The 17262-nt window shown below is 38.3% G+C and overlaps 1 protein-coding gene across 4 annotated transcripts in view; it reads right to left on the bottom strand.

Moving 5' to 3' along the window:
- Nucleotides 1–17262, bottom strand: part of CHN1 (chimerin 1) — a 107508-nt gene that overhangs the window by 51545 nt on the left and 38701 nt on the right. For 2 of the 4 annotated variants that reach the window (XM_049830018.1, XM_049829927.1), the window contains 2 exons: nucleotides 3042–3330; nucleotides 792–965 (listed from right to left, as the gene is read on the bottom strand). In XM_049830018.1, the coding sequence (XP_049685975.1) occupies nucleotides 792–965; nucleotides 3042–3330 (463 nt within the window). Of the gene's footprint in view, nucleotides 1–791; nucleotides 966–3041; nucleotides 3331–17262 lie in introns of those variants that run through there. The other 2 variants (XM_049830111.1, XM_049830286.1) reach the window with 2 other exon arrangements.

Here is a 17262-nt window from a genome sequence, read left to right as displayed (position 1 = left end):
GTATCAATTCAGCGATATGTCTTTATGTTGGACAACAGGAATCACTCTGCCATCCCTCCCACCAGAGAGAAAGAAAAACTACTTGACCTATTTATAAATGTCCTATAAGAAAGCTTCCTTATATCATGGTTAAATGATTCATAATAAGGTAAATACTATGTTATTACTAATTGAAGTTTTCAAGTAAGTATCAGTAATAACCAGGAGCCTGCACAAAAAGGGTAAAATTACCTTCTGAGCAATTTAGTCAAGGATATGTATATTTTTCTTATTTCATTATTATTATTTTACCAAAGAAAGCTTATAAACTTCCAGAGAGATTGAGTCTTCTGTTTAAGTGGAGACGTAATCTCTCCTGTGTTCCTTGCTGCTAGCATGTTAACTTTTTATAGTAAGGCTTTTAGAAAAGCCAGAGAAACATTTCCTTTCATCCAGTACTCATGCTTTAAATGCAAATTATTTGTCAAACTAGCATATATATCATAATTTCAATTTTTTTTTTAATAAAGTTAACCACCAGACATGATTCAGTCCTCCAGCCAGTCAGTTATGTTCACCTCACTGAACCTGAAACAGTTCTCCCAGGCTGTCAAGGTGACAGCTTTAGTGGGTGTGCAAATAGTCCAGTCCCCCAGACAGTGATGGGAGGCACCTGGAAAAGCCCTCCAAGGCCTCCTCTCCCCACCACTCCTACATTGCACATAGCCACCACCCCCCGTGAGACATTCCATTCATCAAGGCCACCACCGTATCCCTCCCCCTTACCATGCTCCCCACACCCTGTGACTTACAGAGGAGGGAGAAAGGATTTGGCAAGCCTTAGCTGGACGCTGGGGCTTGTTCCAAATGCTGAGGTTGCTACTGGGATCGGGTGTTGGCCATGGGATTGAATGCCTTATTCTCCTTGGAGATTGGTTGGGTGAAGTGACATTCGGGACTCTCTGTGTCATCTTCCAGCAAAGACCCTGAGAGGTGTATAGGCAGCAAAGATGTCACCTCTGTGCCACTCCTGTGCAGCCACGGGTTGTAATCCCAACTGGTTAACAACTTCAATATTAAACTGAAACCTCCACATTTAACTATACTGTGACGTCTGTGTGCCTCATTGTCTTCACATAAACATGGTTCCAAGACAAATAAAGAGAAAAGGCTCAAAAGCTGGGCTTCAGGCCAGTAAACACCACTGCTGTTGAACAATGTTGCAGATGAAGCCACTTGAGTTCCTTATAACTTCCAGACAAACTGGGTGGGATGTTGCAATTACATAATTAACCTCTCTAAAGGTTTTTCACCTAAAATTTCAATCTGTGAGAAATAGTTAATAGTTCTTGCGCTATTTCATGAAAAATGTTTCAAAACAATACGTATACCTTGTTGGTAAGTCTGACATAACACCACGCAATCTCTGGAAAAAACAGCATTTTTCAATAATAATAATTGAAATCCCTTTCCTATGAAAACTTTTTCAACAGTCTAAAAAATGCTGTGACAGAACAGAGTTCTGTTGTCACTTGAAAGTTGCTGAATGCAGGAAGAGTTAATTTTACCAAAGAAACCCAATGCAGTGATTTCCAGAACTATTACAGAAGATTTTTACCCAGGCTTTGCATTATAATGAACTCTCTATGATAACATGCAAAAAAATCCTTTTGAAACAGCATGCTGCAAGTCAGTGGCTGTCAGGAGCTGTAACTGATAACTCACCCCTCTACTACTGGTACCTAACAGGCAGGAAATCGGATATTTAATATGGTCAGCTAGCTTCAATATCCCCACCAGTATTTCTTTTGTCAAAGTGATCTGATAACAGTGAAGATTCATACTTTAAGCTAAGTTGGGTACTTCATCTCTCAGCAAAGTCAATGCAGGATGACAGATTCTGCTGGAGAAGGATTTGAAGGACCAAGCTATGAGCCTCCTCTCTCTGTAGACTCTGTACGGAGCTTAGTTTTACTGTAATAGTCATGTATGTTGGAAATTGTCAGTGAGACCTTTCCTCCACTTCAAGAAAAACTGAAATTATAGACATATTTCTGATTGGAAAGATAAGCAGATGATACCAACTAAGGTTAGCATTTCTTCTAAGCTTTATAAGCATATTAGACACTCCTAATGTCATTCTGAAGTTTGTGAAATAGGGGAGCATATCAGACTATTATACATGCATTAACACCTACACACATGTGAAAATACACTTTAAAAAGACTTTCATATGTCAGCTTTTCAATAAACAAAGTATTTAGCTTAACATGATGGAATTTACATTATGTTTTCTTTTTAAGTTTAGTCTCTGTCACACAAATGAAGTTTCAGGCAGCTGCTTTGTCTGCCTGATCCATTCTCAACCTCCTTTAATATTTCCATTTTCACCAGTTCTAAGATTTCTTTGTTGTTCATTTTTCTTTTATAATCCAGGACGCAGTTAGTTCTCAGCTGATACTGCAACTCTCTGAAGAGAGCAATCCTTCTTTGTAAGTCTGGCTGAGGCCAAAAATAGCTCTGTCAGCTTCTGACAGGCTGAACTTAGCCAAGTGAAATGTTTTAACATTTTATCAACTTAATGAACAGTCTTATTTATAATGTGGACAACTTTACTGTCATTTTATGCAGACTGCTGAGTAGATTATGGAATGCATTTGTTTGGGGAATGCTGAATGTGTTAAGAAACATAATTTTGGACCAAAGGGCAGTTGTCTTATAAACTGTAAACAATGTTAAGGTTAAATATTCTTAGCCTGTTTGAAATAAAAGAGTGGCTTAATGGTAACATCTATAACTGCGAAAATACCTGAAGAAAGGAACCTCGCAATGATAAATAACTAACCACCAAATCATAGAAATTTGCAATATGCAAAGATTACCATTAAAAAACCCTATAACCCTACAACAGTTTAAATATTATTACTAATGCAATACTGGAAATAAATATGTAGACTAAATATCTACAGATACCTTCAGCACTTTATAGTAGGGGAGGAGGGTTAAAAGCACAAAATAAAAAGGTCTAACAGAAAAAAGAGTGTGGGTTAACAATTGCTTACCCTCTTTTCTGCTACCTCATCCTCTCCTGTAGACTCTTTGCCATCATGTTCATCTCTCAGGGTTGGCATGTGTTTTTTGTGTGCTGGCTCTCTGTTTAAAGTTGTATATCCTATGTGTTCATAAATTGGATTTATTGTCATCTTGGCAATGTATTCAGCTGCCTTCGTTTCAATATAAAGAGTAATCAATCCATCTGTCACCAGGTCATGGATGGACTCAAAACGTTTCTCCCCAACAAAGTGCTTTCCATCGTAGTAGAGTCTGAAGTTTCTGGTTTGACTTCCAAATCTGCCTCAATGAAATGGGAAAGTTTTTTTTATAAAGAACAGTAAGCAGAATAAAGAAGAGTAAGCAAGCCTTTGCAAACAATAAAAAACACTTTATCACTTAATGCTGTGACTATGCTCTGTGTCTGGTCCAGATGAGAATGAAAAACTCAACCACTGCTTAGCACAGATAGGAAGGACAGATCAAAAACAACCGCAGACAGATAGCCAAAACAGTGACTGTCCCAGAAGGAGCTGTTTGTTCTCTTATTCTTTTAGCCCCTCCATTATACTGTAGAAAAACTGAAAATTACTTCACACTCTTTATGGCTTTTTTTAGTACTTTACTACTGCATCACTGTAGTCAATTTGCTTGGCTCTGATATGAAGAGTTCTCATAATAGAGTCCTCTATTACAGTTGATCAATACGGAGTTTTGATGCCGTCTTGGACCTCTGCGCCCCTGCTTGCTTGCAGGAAGAGGCCATTCAGGGTTCAGCTGAGCTTCAGTGCCAACAATTACACTGAAGCAGAACCACTGCCAGAATTGGAGCAGCACAGGACAAAATGGCACAAGGGCAAGCATTCTTTATTCCTGGCCAAAGGCCAAGGACTAACTCTTCAAGCTTTGTACAAAAGTCCTTCTGTGTTATGCTTGTTAAGTCCTGAGCTTCAAGCAAATCTTTGTAATATACAGGATATATAATGCTGAAGCTATCTGATGCTAGCCATTCTGCAGTTGGGGTAGAATAGGGTTTTGATAAAGGCTCTTAGCAACAGTAAGAATGCCAATTTCACCTGAATATTAGCATATTTTCAAAAACTGTACTTAAGAGTCTGTAACAAATTTCTGCCTAAAAGCAATCTAAACATGTGAAAACACACCAGTGTTTGCACTTGGCAACAACCAACGCATTTCCTGCTGAGAAGATGGAGGCAAGAAGCTGCTTTCACAGCTCACTCCAGTGTTACTTCTTGGTCAGACAGCAGCAAGGGTGGCTGCTCAGGGTATCGGGCCCCCTTATGAGGTCAGATCTGCCAAATAAATGTTAAAAACTGAACTTGAAAGGATGGATTGCTTTCACTTTACAATCCAATGCTTCACAGGAGATGTTAAGGAACAAAGTAAACCCTGGTACTTTGCTGAAGTGGCTCCTTTCCAATGGGGCCTTGCCAAACAGGGAAAAGCATAATTTTAGACCTTGCCTCAGGTGAAATTTCTTGCAAATATGGGCAAAAACACTTGCTCTGTGATGTATACTTTTTTTCTTGTGTTCTGAATCAAAATGCCAACCTTCCCATCCCCCTATCAATAATCTGACAGTGACTATAACTTCAGGAGCTGCTATTTTTATGTAATGCTCAAATGTGAGCGGGCCCTCAGGAATCTCTGTCCTGCTCAGTATGAAAAGGGGACATGATGTGTATGAACTACCTGGGCATTTTACTGGAAATGAACTGGTACTTCTACGCACATTTTTATGCCACACAAACCAAAAGTCCGCTGAATCAAACTGAAAAGCAAGAAGTTACAAAATGACAGAAAGAAATACACTTTTACCCAATGCTAATTTCATCACAGGATGCAATTCTGAGTGAATGTAAGTCATTCAGAAACTATAAAGATAATGTCCTAAGTTACAGCAGAAGGGATAGGAACATGTTCATAGGAACATTCTTCAGAGCATCTTTCTACTCTACGTAGCATGTTGCAAAGAAGCTTTGACCATGAGACATACTCCTTGCATACCCTCCACTGTCAGAGGAGTCAGCATGAGCCAAGTGTGCTCAGCACTTTGCAGTGCCAAAGTGAGCAACCTTCACTGTCTTCTGCTCAAGTCAGTGGGAATAATGCACATGGAGCGCATACAAGCACTATGATGTTAAAATTTGGCAGGAGAACTGAGTAAGTTTGAAGGTGAAGAATAATGGACCTTAAATGACAACATGCAATAGAATTATTTTTATTAAGAGATATAGCAGGTGAACTCCTGCTCTAATCAGTAACATATGCTCTGACAGTACTCATAGCAGTTTTAAACAAGCTGAAGGTCACTTATGGCTCTTAGCTTTCTAGAAGAGAAAGTATTACACTAATCTTATCAAGAGAAGATAAGGCACAGAAAAGCTTCTCAGGGCCTATTACTAAGTACACATGGTGTCTTGATTTTAGTAACATCCTTCAGAGTCTAAAACAAAGTTCTGAAGAACAAGATGGCTAAATGCAGAGAACAAACAAAAGTTCTTAAAGGATTAATCTTTTTCCCATCAGGGTCAGTAGGTACATGGTTCTACCCCAGCTATGTTTTCCTGAGTAGCCCCTATGCTGTACGTCTGTTCAGACTGCTGCACATGAAGCGTGTCTTTGAGAGATATTACAAGGAATAGGATTTCCAAAAGTACAAAATCTTTATCCCACTGCTCCTGACCCACATTTCAGCACATGAGTATCTCATAGACAACATTCCACAGTTTTAATTCTTTAACATCTTAGCTTCCCATGCCTAAACTCATCTCCCTCGTCAACCTCACAAACAGACATAAACGTCCTCCTGTATGGATCTGGAGAACTGCACATCAATTTCTTTTGGCATGTGTGGCCTTCCAAAGGTACGTTCAACTTTCTCGATTTAAAATACATTAGGATAATTTAACTATTACCACTTAAAGAAAGGTATTTAGACAAACAAATTATTCCGCATCAGTGTCATAACCACTTGGAAAAGGTGCTTGCTTATCAGCTGCAAGAGGTGAACATTGAATGGTTTGCCTTTATCTGATTTCCCATTTGTTCCAAATCAAACTTTTTTCTCTATATTCATTTCTTATTGGATATGTTGTGGGGAAATGTACTGTTTTTCAAATAGAATCCTATTAGCAACAAGAAGGAAAAAAAAGAACCCCAAAACCCACAAATCAATGAAACACCAATCTCTTACAAAGATGGTACCATCAATAATGCTTCTTGTAATCCTGTTTTATTTCTTTCTGATCACACAGCGATACTACTCTGACCAAATTACAATATAAATGCAAACATACATGTTCAATTGCAAATGATCAATTATAATTTAATCTTCAGTCCCTTCAGTCTTACTTAAAACTATGGTGTAAATTTTTCCATTAGCAAGAATATTTCCTTATGTTTACTTTCAATAACATTACTGCAGCCTGGTTAATTATACATTACCGTGGCAACTAAGTAGAGCCAAGATCTGATATTTCAACTTGCTGATGGTGTCTTCCTAAAGGCAAGCACCAGTACCAGCTGGTTTTTGTTTAAGGAACAGAAAGCAGGACACAGATAATGTATGTTCTCTTTTGGTTTAAACAGCGGAACATTAGATGTTTTTCCAAGAAAAAGAAATAGACCTCTGACATGTCAAACAGCCTCATTGTGTCCACTGTGCATTTGTTTGCAAGCAGCAGGACTACAGATAAAAGACTTTTTTTTTATTCCAACTTGTCTGAAAAGCAATCACTCTGTCTAGTCCCTTTGGTTGCCAGTGGGGCAGAGTGGATAACGTGGGAAAACGTATTAAGTGGCAGAGCAAATGTGGCTAGCAATAAAAGACTCAGGAGTTGAATTAGGTATCATAGCATGAGAGAGAGAGAGAGGCTTCAGGCTCAGCCACCTACTCTGTATGCAGCATTCACTGATGAAACAAAAGGAAGAAGTGAAAGACTGAGAGCCCATCCATACTTTCTTACCATCTAAGAAGATGGATTTTACAGTCCACACACAGAATTGTACAGTAGCTATTCACCTCTTTCACAGGCTATTTTATGATGAGAAGAGTATCTAGACAAAGGCGTTATTTAAAATGTGTAGCTGCAACCAGACCACAAAGTTAATGCCCCTCGGGGCTGCTCGTGTCCTCATTAGTTTCAAGCAACTTCATACACTGAGCTGGGAAATCTTAAGTTCTGTACATGTGCCTGAAGGTCATTTGGACTTAATCTTCCCTTGAAGAAAAAGTGTCTTAACGTGCTTTGCAGCCAGAAGGTAGAAGTCTCACTTAAAATTAGGTGCCAGAATTTCAGCTCTAACTTCTGAAAGCTCTCAACCAACACTCCATAAAAAGGCACAGAAATATAAGTGATCTTGCAATCAGGAATGTCTCCTAATCATGCTGTGTTCATGTGAAAGAAAAAAATTATTCCACAGATCCTCTTTTGGCCCATTTCCTTGTCCAAGAAACGCAAGTATTGCATGCAGCCAAAACCTCTTCTACACAGTTATCCCTGAAGTTCTCCAACTCCTGAAAACAGCTCTTTTTTTTTGTTTTGTTTTGGTTTTTTGGTTGGGTTTTTTTGTTGTTGTTTTTTATTATTTATTGGCAACAACATTTCTGAGGATGGCCAGGGAACTGTGGAACTTGCCATCTTCCCAGAGTATTTGCCTGACAAATAGCATCATCTCCAAAACCTCAGCAGTAGTTCAGAAGAACACAATAAGCATAAATGAAATCAAATGCATTAGGAGTTGAATGTAAAGGTGCATTTTATACAAGTGGAGACAAAACCCCCTCATTGTCTGACATGGCTGGGAAAGATGGCAGAGTACAGTCACTATAGATAGTTTTCCTATGCCATTTGGAAGGGCAGCATTGGCTATCCGGCTGACTGTTGCTTGATGAACATTAATTAGGCATAAAGTTATCCCTAAAACCTGATCAGACCCATGCGCTGGCTGAACACATGGAAAGGCATGGCTTAATTCAGCATGGAAAAAGTGTGGCATCCTTCGGAACAGAAAACAAATGCCAGAGCTGGAACTGCAACGTGCCTACCCCATGCCAATGCAGACACAACCTTCAACTCGCTCTGCCTAATCAGGATCAAGTAAAAAAAATCAGAGCTGGTGCAGTATCATTGACAACAGCTTCCCAGCAGTCTCTCTCAATCGAGACTGAAGACTGTTTACCTGCATCACTGCCCAGAATCACTGCCCAGACTTCCTTGTCCAAGGGGGAAACAATATCGTGCAAATAGCTTGCTGCAAACAGCAGTCAGTAAGGACCAGAGCAATGGCACTTTCCTGTGGATCATGAGCACTGTCAGCAACAACACAAGTGAAAGGGAGACAACTGCTCTAGGGCATCTGCAGCAGGTAACAGCTGCTGAAAACAATGAAGACTGAAAGTGTTACCAGCTGTTGATACCTGTAATGGTGTGTTTCACAAATAAATCTAACAAAATAATAAGAAAAGTCTTTTTTTGTCTCAACGTCTTATTTTACTTTTAACAGCTGATTTTCACCATCCCAAACTCTGAACAAATGTCAGCTGGTCAAGGACCATGTATGCTATTAATATGCAGTAAGATCACTTAACACTTAAGATCACTCTTAATTTTCTTGATCAGTGACAGATCATTTGAAAATAATCTGTTTGGATCTGAAAAGAAGCTCTCATACAGATGTATTACCTCTTCTTAGCACGGTGCTTGCATGCCCTATTCCATTTAAGTCCCTGGAACTGATTAGATGACTGAATCAGAATCAATACCAATGTTGTGGGCAATGTGTTACTGCTTCTTCTAGCTGATGAAACCTCTGTGCTTCCTGGAAAAATACTTGTTGTGGTTAGTAAGACGCATCTGGCGTCCATACACACATGGGAAAGTATTAAGAGCCTGATATCTTCTCTTTAAATGAAAGCAGTATTTGGAAACCTATACCAACATGCCTGGAATAAACACCTTCTGGAAATGTTACTAGCAGGAACATTAGTAACTTTCACAGTTTCGTGTTAAGCAAATAGTTATGTTTCTTTACCAAAAATTTTGAAGAAATGTTCTCCAAGAGTTAATTCTACAGTGCCGACTTCATGTTACTGGAGCTTTCGTATTACTTTAAAGCAGAACTGTGTTTTAATTCTTCCAAGCTAAGGTACCAACCCTCACTAGTGTCTGCTCAGAAAACTTCCACACGTGCATGCAAATTTTACTCTGCCTATGTATAACATTTTCATTTTAGGTCATATATGACATTGTTTTCTCTGGTAAATTTAGAAGTAGAACAACATCAGATCTGTAACAGAAATTCCACTGCAATCATGCATAATATGGAGAGAGAACTGCCACAGCATAATGCTCAAACACGTTCATTTTTGTTTCCCTTACAGCAGCTTTTCCTACAAGGGTTTAAGTTCATAAAATCATAGAATAGTTCGGGTTGGAAGGGACCTTTAAAGGTCATCTAGTCCAACCCCCCTGCAACGAGCAGGGACACCTTCAAGTAGATCAGGTTGCTCAGAGCCCTGTCCAACCTGACCTTGAATGCTTCCAGGGATGGGGCATCTACCACCTCTCTGGGCAACCTGTTCCAGTGTTTCACCACCCTCACTGTAAAACATCTAAAATCTACCGTCTTTATTTTAAAAGTTACTCATGACTGTCACATTTCTTTTTTGCTTCTACAGTTTTTCTTACACTGAAAGCAACTTGCTCTTAATTTATCTTACTAAGACAATATCTGTATTTTAATTCAGTATTTCAAGGAAACCTGAGTGGAAGACATCAAGTGAAAAACCAAAGAAATCTCCTTATAATAAAATAGCTTTGCAAGTACAAAAAGGGGTTTTGGAGAGCAGAGTGGAAAACATTGTTTTTGTTGTTGTTCCTGTTTTGGTTTTGTTTTTCAATGTACACTCTACAGGTTGTTGTTCAAGGTCTCAAAGTTTATATTTTAATAAAAATATATTTAAAATTTCCCTTAGATTAAAAATAACTACAGTAAGACTTCTGTTCCAGTGAGACTTTGTCAAATCTGATTTGCCTTAAGCCACTGTTGATCCCAACCTTAAAATGCAGGTTTACTTAACTTACTTAAAGCTATTACACAGTTTGCTACTTACTTAAGTTGTTTTCTCAATGTATTCTACCTCTGATCTTCTAGTAATCGCTCACCACTTTTTTCACAGTGAGATTCACCAATATATTAATCCTGCTCTCTAAAATGGTTTTTCCTCAAAGCTGCATTCCTTAACAATAAACAAGCACAATAATGCAAAATTAAATGGTTCCTGCATATACAATATGCACCGTTAGAAATTTGGGGCTACTAACAGCTCATCAATACAGATTGATAGCTTTTCTATTAGTACATTGTTTTTCTAGACTACAGTTTCTTCCTTCGTGCAAATGCAGCAGTAGGTGGGGCAGATGTCAAATGATTACTGAAACTGTTAAGAGTTCATTTACTCATCTCAAGTTATAAAAGAAAAAAAAAAGCTTGATTCTTCTCCTAGCAGCTATCAAATCAGGAGGAACTATACTTAACTCAGCTGAGCTACATCAAGTATAAAAGAGGGAGAAGGAAGACGAAAATGGCCAGAAAACATTTATTTGTCAGTTGGTTTAGTGTTTGAATAATTCAGAAATGTTTTGATGAAAACAATTATGAGATTAAACAACAATATGAGGCTATTGTATGTTATTTTGAAAACATATTCATAAAGCATCCATAATATTTACAGCTGAAGGACTTTTTTGTTTATTGATGAAGCACAGGAAAAAAGTTGTTTCTCCAAACACAAGAATTTAATAAATATGTATTTCAAAAGCATGCAAAAGAAGAGGCCAGCCAAAAGGACTAACTTGGAGATATATTTCTAACCAGCATTTTCTAAAAGGAATAGAGCAAAATGGCATTCCAGTAGAACCTGCAGGAGACAGAAAAGGTATGTATCCTTTTGACAGGGGAGGGAACGGGGGTGAAAAGGAGAGTGCAACGTGTGCGATGTACCTGTATACACAATTTAATTATCAAAAGATTGCATTATAATTTGACTTTTTACTACTTCAACTCCAAAGGTGCCTAGAAGCTTCAAACCAGGCAGACTATACATCATAAAATCAGCACAGTACCACACAGATTCCTGCTCAGAAGCTGTGACTCGGTGTGGTCTGAGAGATGGTGTACAACTTTCGGTTTGTCTGGGCCATTTTTAAGAGATCCTAGACTTTTGTACTGAACAGGCATGTGAGACAACGTAGGAAAGAAAATGTCCTCTCTAATGCAGAACTGGGGCATGGAAAACTTAAAAGCCTCAAGCCAAGTCATATGTGAAGCCAAGAAGTGAGCCTCGATCTTCTAAGCTCCACCACAGTGCCTCACCGCAAGCCCAATGCCTCTTCTGTCCACCAGATTACAGCAGATCTTCGTGGCGCAGCAAAAGCTATAGTCACAAGGTGAAGGACATGGCATAAAATGAACATGAGCTATATGCACTGAGCACAGACAGCTCTTGGACAAGTTACCAAAAAGTTCACAACACCACCAAAGCAGAGAATATTCCTCTAAGAAGTGCTGAACTTACACAAGCAGGAGAAAGGCTGCAGCAAACTGAATTGCCAAAGATAAATTAGACACTCTAGCCAAAAGAAAACAGAGCTGACAACAACAACAGATGGGAAGAGGAGGGAAGGAGAACAGGAACACAGCAAGAAGACATGAACCATAAGGAAAAAAGCATTCGAGTCTGTGGGAGGGCCTAGGTAGCCAGTTAATTACTCATTAAGGTTAGTAGCTATTTATTATTATTCTAAATACTTAAGCGAAGCCACCTCAGAAGTGTCCAGTTACACTTACATAAGGCAGATAACATGCGGGACTCCTATGCTATTTACTGGTAGCTGAACCTTCCACGTTATTGACAAAGTAACAGAGTGTATTATCTAGTATGAAATTTTTATACAGGAAAAGAAACTTCTTTTACATAGAAGAGCATTTAAATAGAGGTCCAGTTGTTTTACTTTAGAACAGAAAAGCAAGCTCCAAAATTTATCAGCACGCTTTCCCCTGGGGCTAGCACTAGCTTGTGTGATGTACCCAGCCAACAGAATGACAGCTTTAGTTTCAGCAGAATTTAAGCCTTCATGAAAGAAATATTTGGCTCTTCACAAGACAAAAAAAAAAAAAAAAAAAAAAAAAAAAGCCTAGCATATTAGCTGGCATACCAGTTGTGTTAGCCTATTAAAACAGCTTTAAGTATGAACTGTTTCTTTCACCTAAAAGAAGCTGCAGATACCCGAGCGGCCAATTTTTGAAACTCGCCTGAATTCTGCGCCTATGAAAGTGTGATGGGCTAAGCCTGGGGGAGAAGGAAGACTCCCTCCCTGAGAGCTTCACCTGGCCACAGAGGAAGAAGCACTCTTTTGCCTTTTCATGCAGAATAAAGAAAACTGATCAAAGTGGGTCAGGCTGAAACATATTTATCCCACAGATAGGTTTGATCACATTTTGCAGCAATTCTATTTAATGCAGCTAAGCTTTAAAGTTGGTGTCTGTGCGTGTATCTGTATACACATATGTATATATAGTTTCCCAGGTTTTTCAGCTAGCAACCAGGGAATATTGCGTGAATATTTTAGAAAGGTTTCTAGAAACTGAATTCAGCCCTTGCTACTGTCAATCACTCCATTTGCAAATCAGGTAAAAAAATACACAGATAGAAAGGTGTGCAAAGTTTAGTCTTTAAAATGGTCTTTATCATTTTTTCCTACCAACTAGCATGATGTCAGAATACCGTTACCACAGTAAAGTGAAGGGATGCAGTCACCTACTGTTTTGCTGGGCTCCTTCTGACTACTTATAGATCCGCTGTGGATTCAGGATAAACTATGACCAAATTTTGATACATTCTTAATTAAAAAAATGTAATTCAGCTATTATCACAGAGAAACTTGTTTCAAACAATTCTTCGTTCCCCAATTCCTCTCCCATGTCCCAGCCTGTATGATGCTTTCCAGCAGAATGCAGATGCACAGTTTTAACCTCTGAATTCAAGAAGCCTTTTGCAGATGCTGAATTTTACATGCGTAAGTAATCCCATGGCAATCAACACGTGTTCTAGAAGAGCATGTATACCAAAAAAGCCCCCTGAAAATGAACAGCATTCGGCTACCAAAGCAATTGTCCTCTGAAATGAAAAAGGTTAATTTGCAGTGTTATGCTCTAATAGCCTACCAATTATGTCTCCTTTTAAATTATCAGTGGCTAGTTTCTTAACACAATTCATAATTTAAGGAGAGAGAACATGTGTATCAGTTTCTTGCACAATACATGCAGTTGGTCGACTAAACTAAGGATTACTAATTTTGACATTTATTTTGCCTCAAGAATTCTCTCCTGATGCCACATAATCTTGAACGTGCCCTAACCCCCAAACATAAAGAAAACATGACTCATAATCATGGCTAACATTATTGCCTTTTTTTTAAATCATGCTGCAGAACCTTATTTCGATTCATTCTCAGTATCACAATAGAATTTGCAGGAAGGGAAACCATGGTAACCAACTAAACGTGCTACAGCAGATATCTGCTCAAAAGAACATGCAGTACCATCACACTTCAACGCCTACCACTAGTACAATCTCTACCCGTTTCCTCTTTATCCTCGTCCTAATTATTAAACAAGCTCTCAATCACAAAAGGCTACATTGCAAACCATGTCTTATTGTTACTGTCATTTGCTATAGGTCCTAGCATTAAGCACTGTACTACTCTTTTGCCAAATTTAAAAGCAGATCTAATACCTCCAGGAGTTGATTAGGAATTTTCAGTTCTTCTCATCTGTTTGGAACACCTAATTAACATTACAATGTATTTTATGTATCTTTGTTGTCACAGGGACTGCTGATATGTATGGACACACATACACACCTACAATAATTTTCTCGTTAGTAATTTTTTTAAACCTCAGGATTGCAAAACATTTTCAGTGGCATTCTCTGATTAATTAATTAGTAAACATTGTTGAATTCTGCTGTGGGTTTTTTTTGTAAATAAGCTATGAGAAACCACATCCATGATTAAGTACAGGCATTAAATATATACGGTGCTGATTTGCTGCTCTCATTTCTGTTTATGCTTCATTCTCTTTATCCGGTGTCTGAACTGATACAATTTCACAGGCCTTCTTAGGCTCTGAACTTCAATTTTATTTGAAGGACAGCTCTGAATACTTAGCCAAACTCACACTTAAAACAACATTTAAATTATTATTTTCTTTTTCCCTAAGAACATACTTCTACCTCTGTTACAAATTCGGAGAAACTTGTTTTCTGAAAACAAGACCTCTTTTGTTTCAAATTTAGATTTAAAAGGTGGTCCGTCTTAAAAGTCATGATGCAAATTAATTGCACAATAATGGATGCAAGTAGACAAAAATAGCTCATCAGAAGATGATCAAAATGCAGCTTCTTATAGAAGCCGAAAGCAGATTTTACAGTAACTCACTGGCAACCTTAGTAACTGAAAAGTTTTTTTGGGTAAGAATCACTTTTCCTACCTTACTAAAGAAGAAATACTCAAAATCTTCACTTTGAACTCAGGTAACTATTCCACAGCATTGAACTAAGATTATTTGACTGCCTTGGTTAAGTTTGCAAAAGCTATTATTTGTCCTGTCCTATATTTGGTCATTTAATCGGTGCTAGGCTATGTCGGTAGCTATTGCAGCTCAGGAACAAGATTTTTAGATCTACAAAAGCTAGTTCTATAAAAGCATCAGAGGCTAATGCCCCACAGTGGTCAAAAATTCATTTAGAAAGGTTTAGAGAACAAAGAAAGAAAACTCCATGGCCCACTTTATCTTGAACAGGATGTGCAGTCCTGGTCCCCTCATCTCCAAAAGATCATCACAAGAGTGAGAGAAAGGTACAGAGAAAGATGACAGAGATGATGAGGGGTATGGAACAGCTTCACCACAAAACCTGAATGTATAGCCTAGGACTCATCAACCTGTAAAAAGAACAATAACGGGGACGTGAATGGCACGGAAAAGGTAAATGGACATCAATTGTTCACTGTTTCTCATAATACAAAAACAAGAGAGCATCCAATAAAATGGTGAGATAGAATCTTCAACAACAGGGATGCTGCTTCCCATAAAATGTAGTTAAGGCACGGAACTCGTGCTACAGTTGTAAACACCAAAGTCTATGAGGGTTCAAAAATGTGCTCAGAAAGCCACTAGACAAAAATCAAAAATCTCTCCATCAAAAGCCTGAAAAAATAGCAAAGATAACAACTCTGCTCAGAAGTCCGTGAACAGCAAATTTTCAGCAGCTGGGAGAGCACACCAGAGAACTACTACTACATGTTCATCTTGTTCTTAACACTTTTCTTTCAACGTCTGCTATTAATAGCTACCAAAAAGTGGATACTGGACTGGACTACGAACTGGTCCTTTGATCTGACCCAGTATGTTCATAGTCAGAGAACTTGCTAATACAGTAACAGAGATACATAAGTGGGGAGAAGCTCTTTGCAGACAATTACCCAGATCTCTCCCCAGATCTGCCCATTTTATGATGACTTAAGGCATCCCTTAGACTAACTTAAAAAGAAGTGAGATGCAGAAGAGCCGTGTTAGGAGTAGAACAGTCCAAAAAAGAACCTTAATGCACCAACTGCATTTGCATTCTGTGCATTTTGGCTGTAGCTGAAGGCTGTAGCTTAGTATGATTGTCCAATCTGTTGCAGATTTCACAAAAACATGTTTTTAAAACTGTGAATTCTGTCTGCCTACAAAGGAGTTATGATTTGTGGCATTAACAGTTTATTCTTTATCTTCTAGAAGGATTAAGTTGTTAAACAAGTGGAAATCTTCAGTACAGAGCAAAGACAATCTGAGCATCTCTGGAAGATGCCCACTGTAAGTACAGTCTAGAAGAGAATGAGCAATAAGGATAGAGACAGAACAAGAGAGAATGTAATTGTTTTTCCCCTATAATATAGCTCTCTGTGAGGTGATCTTCTTTAATAATTCCAGAAGAAAATAAATACTCACTTTACAAAGTTGAGCTTGTGTTCATTAATCTCTATCAGATTTGCAACATAGAAGATGATGTATTCACAAATATGGGCAGTCATAATAGGGATTCTGAGTTCTACCTTTATGTCTCACCTAGCTTGCTTTGTAGCCAAAGGGTTATCTGTAGCGTTTTTTCTAACTTCCAATTTAACTATTTTAGAAACTTTACCAACACATCAGATACCTGATGTTGAAGCTGATTAAATAAACTGTAATATAAAATAAATAAATCAAACAACAAACACCAGGATATCTTTCTTTTTGAATTCCAAGGATGCAGAGGACACCGTGCCTTCACTTAATTTAGTAGCACCAAACCAAAATATTAGACAAACAGAACTACAATTGGAACTAAATTCAAAACTTCACCAATGGCTGGTATGAACATACCATTGAAATTTTAGACATCAGCTACAATAGCTGGTGGAATCAAATGTAGCATTCAAATTCTTCCATGACAATTTGAGGAGTTGGCTGGTTTGGGTCCTCAGGATGAAGCACAAAAAGCTTGTTTTTTCCATTGCAGAAATGAAGACCGGAAATATTTCATTACAGAGACATCATACCTTGCCAACAGAAAGGGTTATGATCCTGTTTCACTAAACTGCTTTTCACGACTGGATGGACTGGGTTTTTCAGGATTCCCAGGGACACTGACACAAACACAGGAAGAAGACATCTGCCAGAGCTGGGCGTGCGGAGCTGTCTGTATTACTGAATTGCCTGCCACCCAGCAGAAAAAATGACATCCAGGAAACAACCCTGTCTCAGTCTCAACAGCAGCTGGTCCTACCCAATGTTTCCACAAGACTTTTAGGTCTCAATGAACTGGGATTTTATGATGCAATCATACTTCATAGGTAGTTTCCAATTTGTCCTAATCACAGTTGACAGACTGTCAAAGACAGACAAATCAGGCAACAAACACACACAGTGAAAGATAGATTCAGTAGATACACAGAAATACAGAGGAAACCAAGTATTTATGACAAGAGTCAATGGGTACCCTCAAACATCTAAATTTTACTCAACATTTTCCATTCATTTTCCAAAGCGTCCCTGAAAAACAATCATAAAACATGGATATTCCATTTTATGTTTTGTCACTATGTTAGTTATTGCAGGATT

This window comes from Accipiter gentilis, chromosome 1 (genome assembly GCF_929443795.1).
Source record: "Accipiter gentilis chromosome 1, bAccGen1.1, whole genome shotgun sequence".
NCBI classification, from domain to species: domain Eukaryota; kingdom Metazoa; phylum Chordata; class Aves; order Accipitriformes; family Accipitridae; genus Astur; species Astur gentilis.
This window is presented reverse-complemented; position numbering and strand designations above follow the sequence as displayed.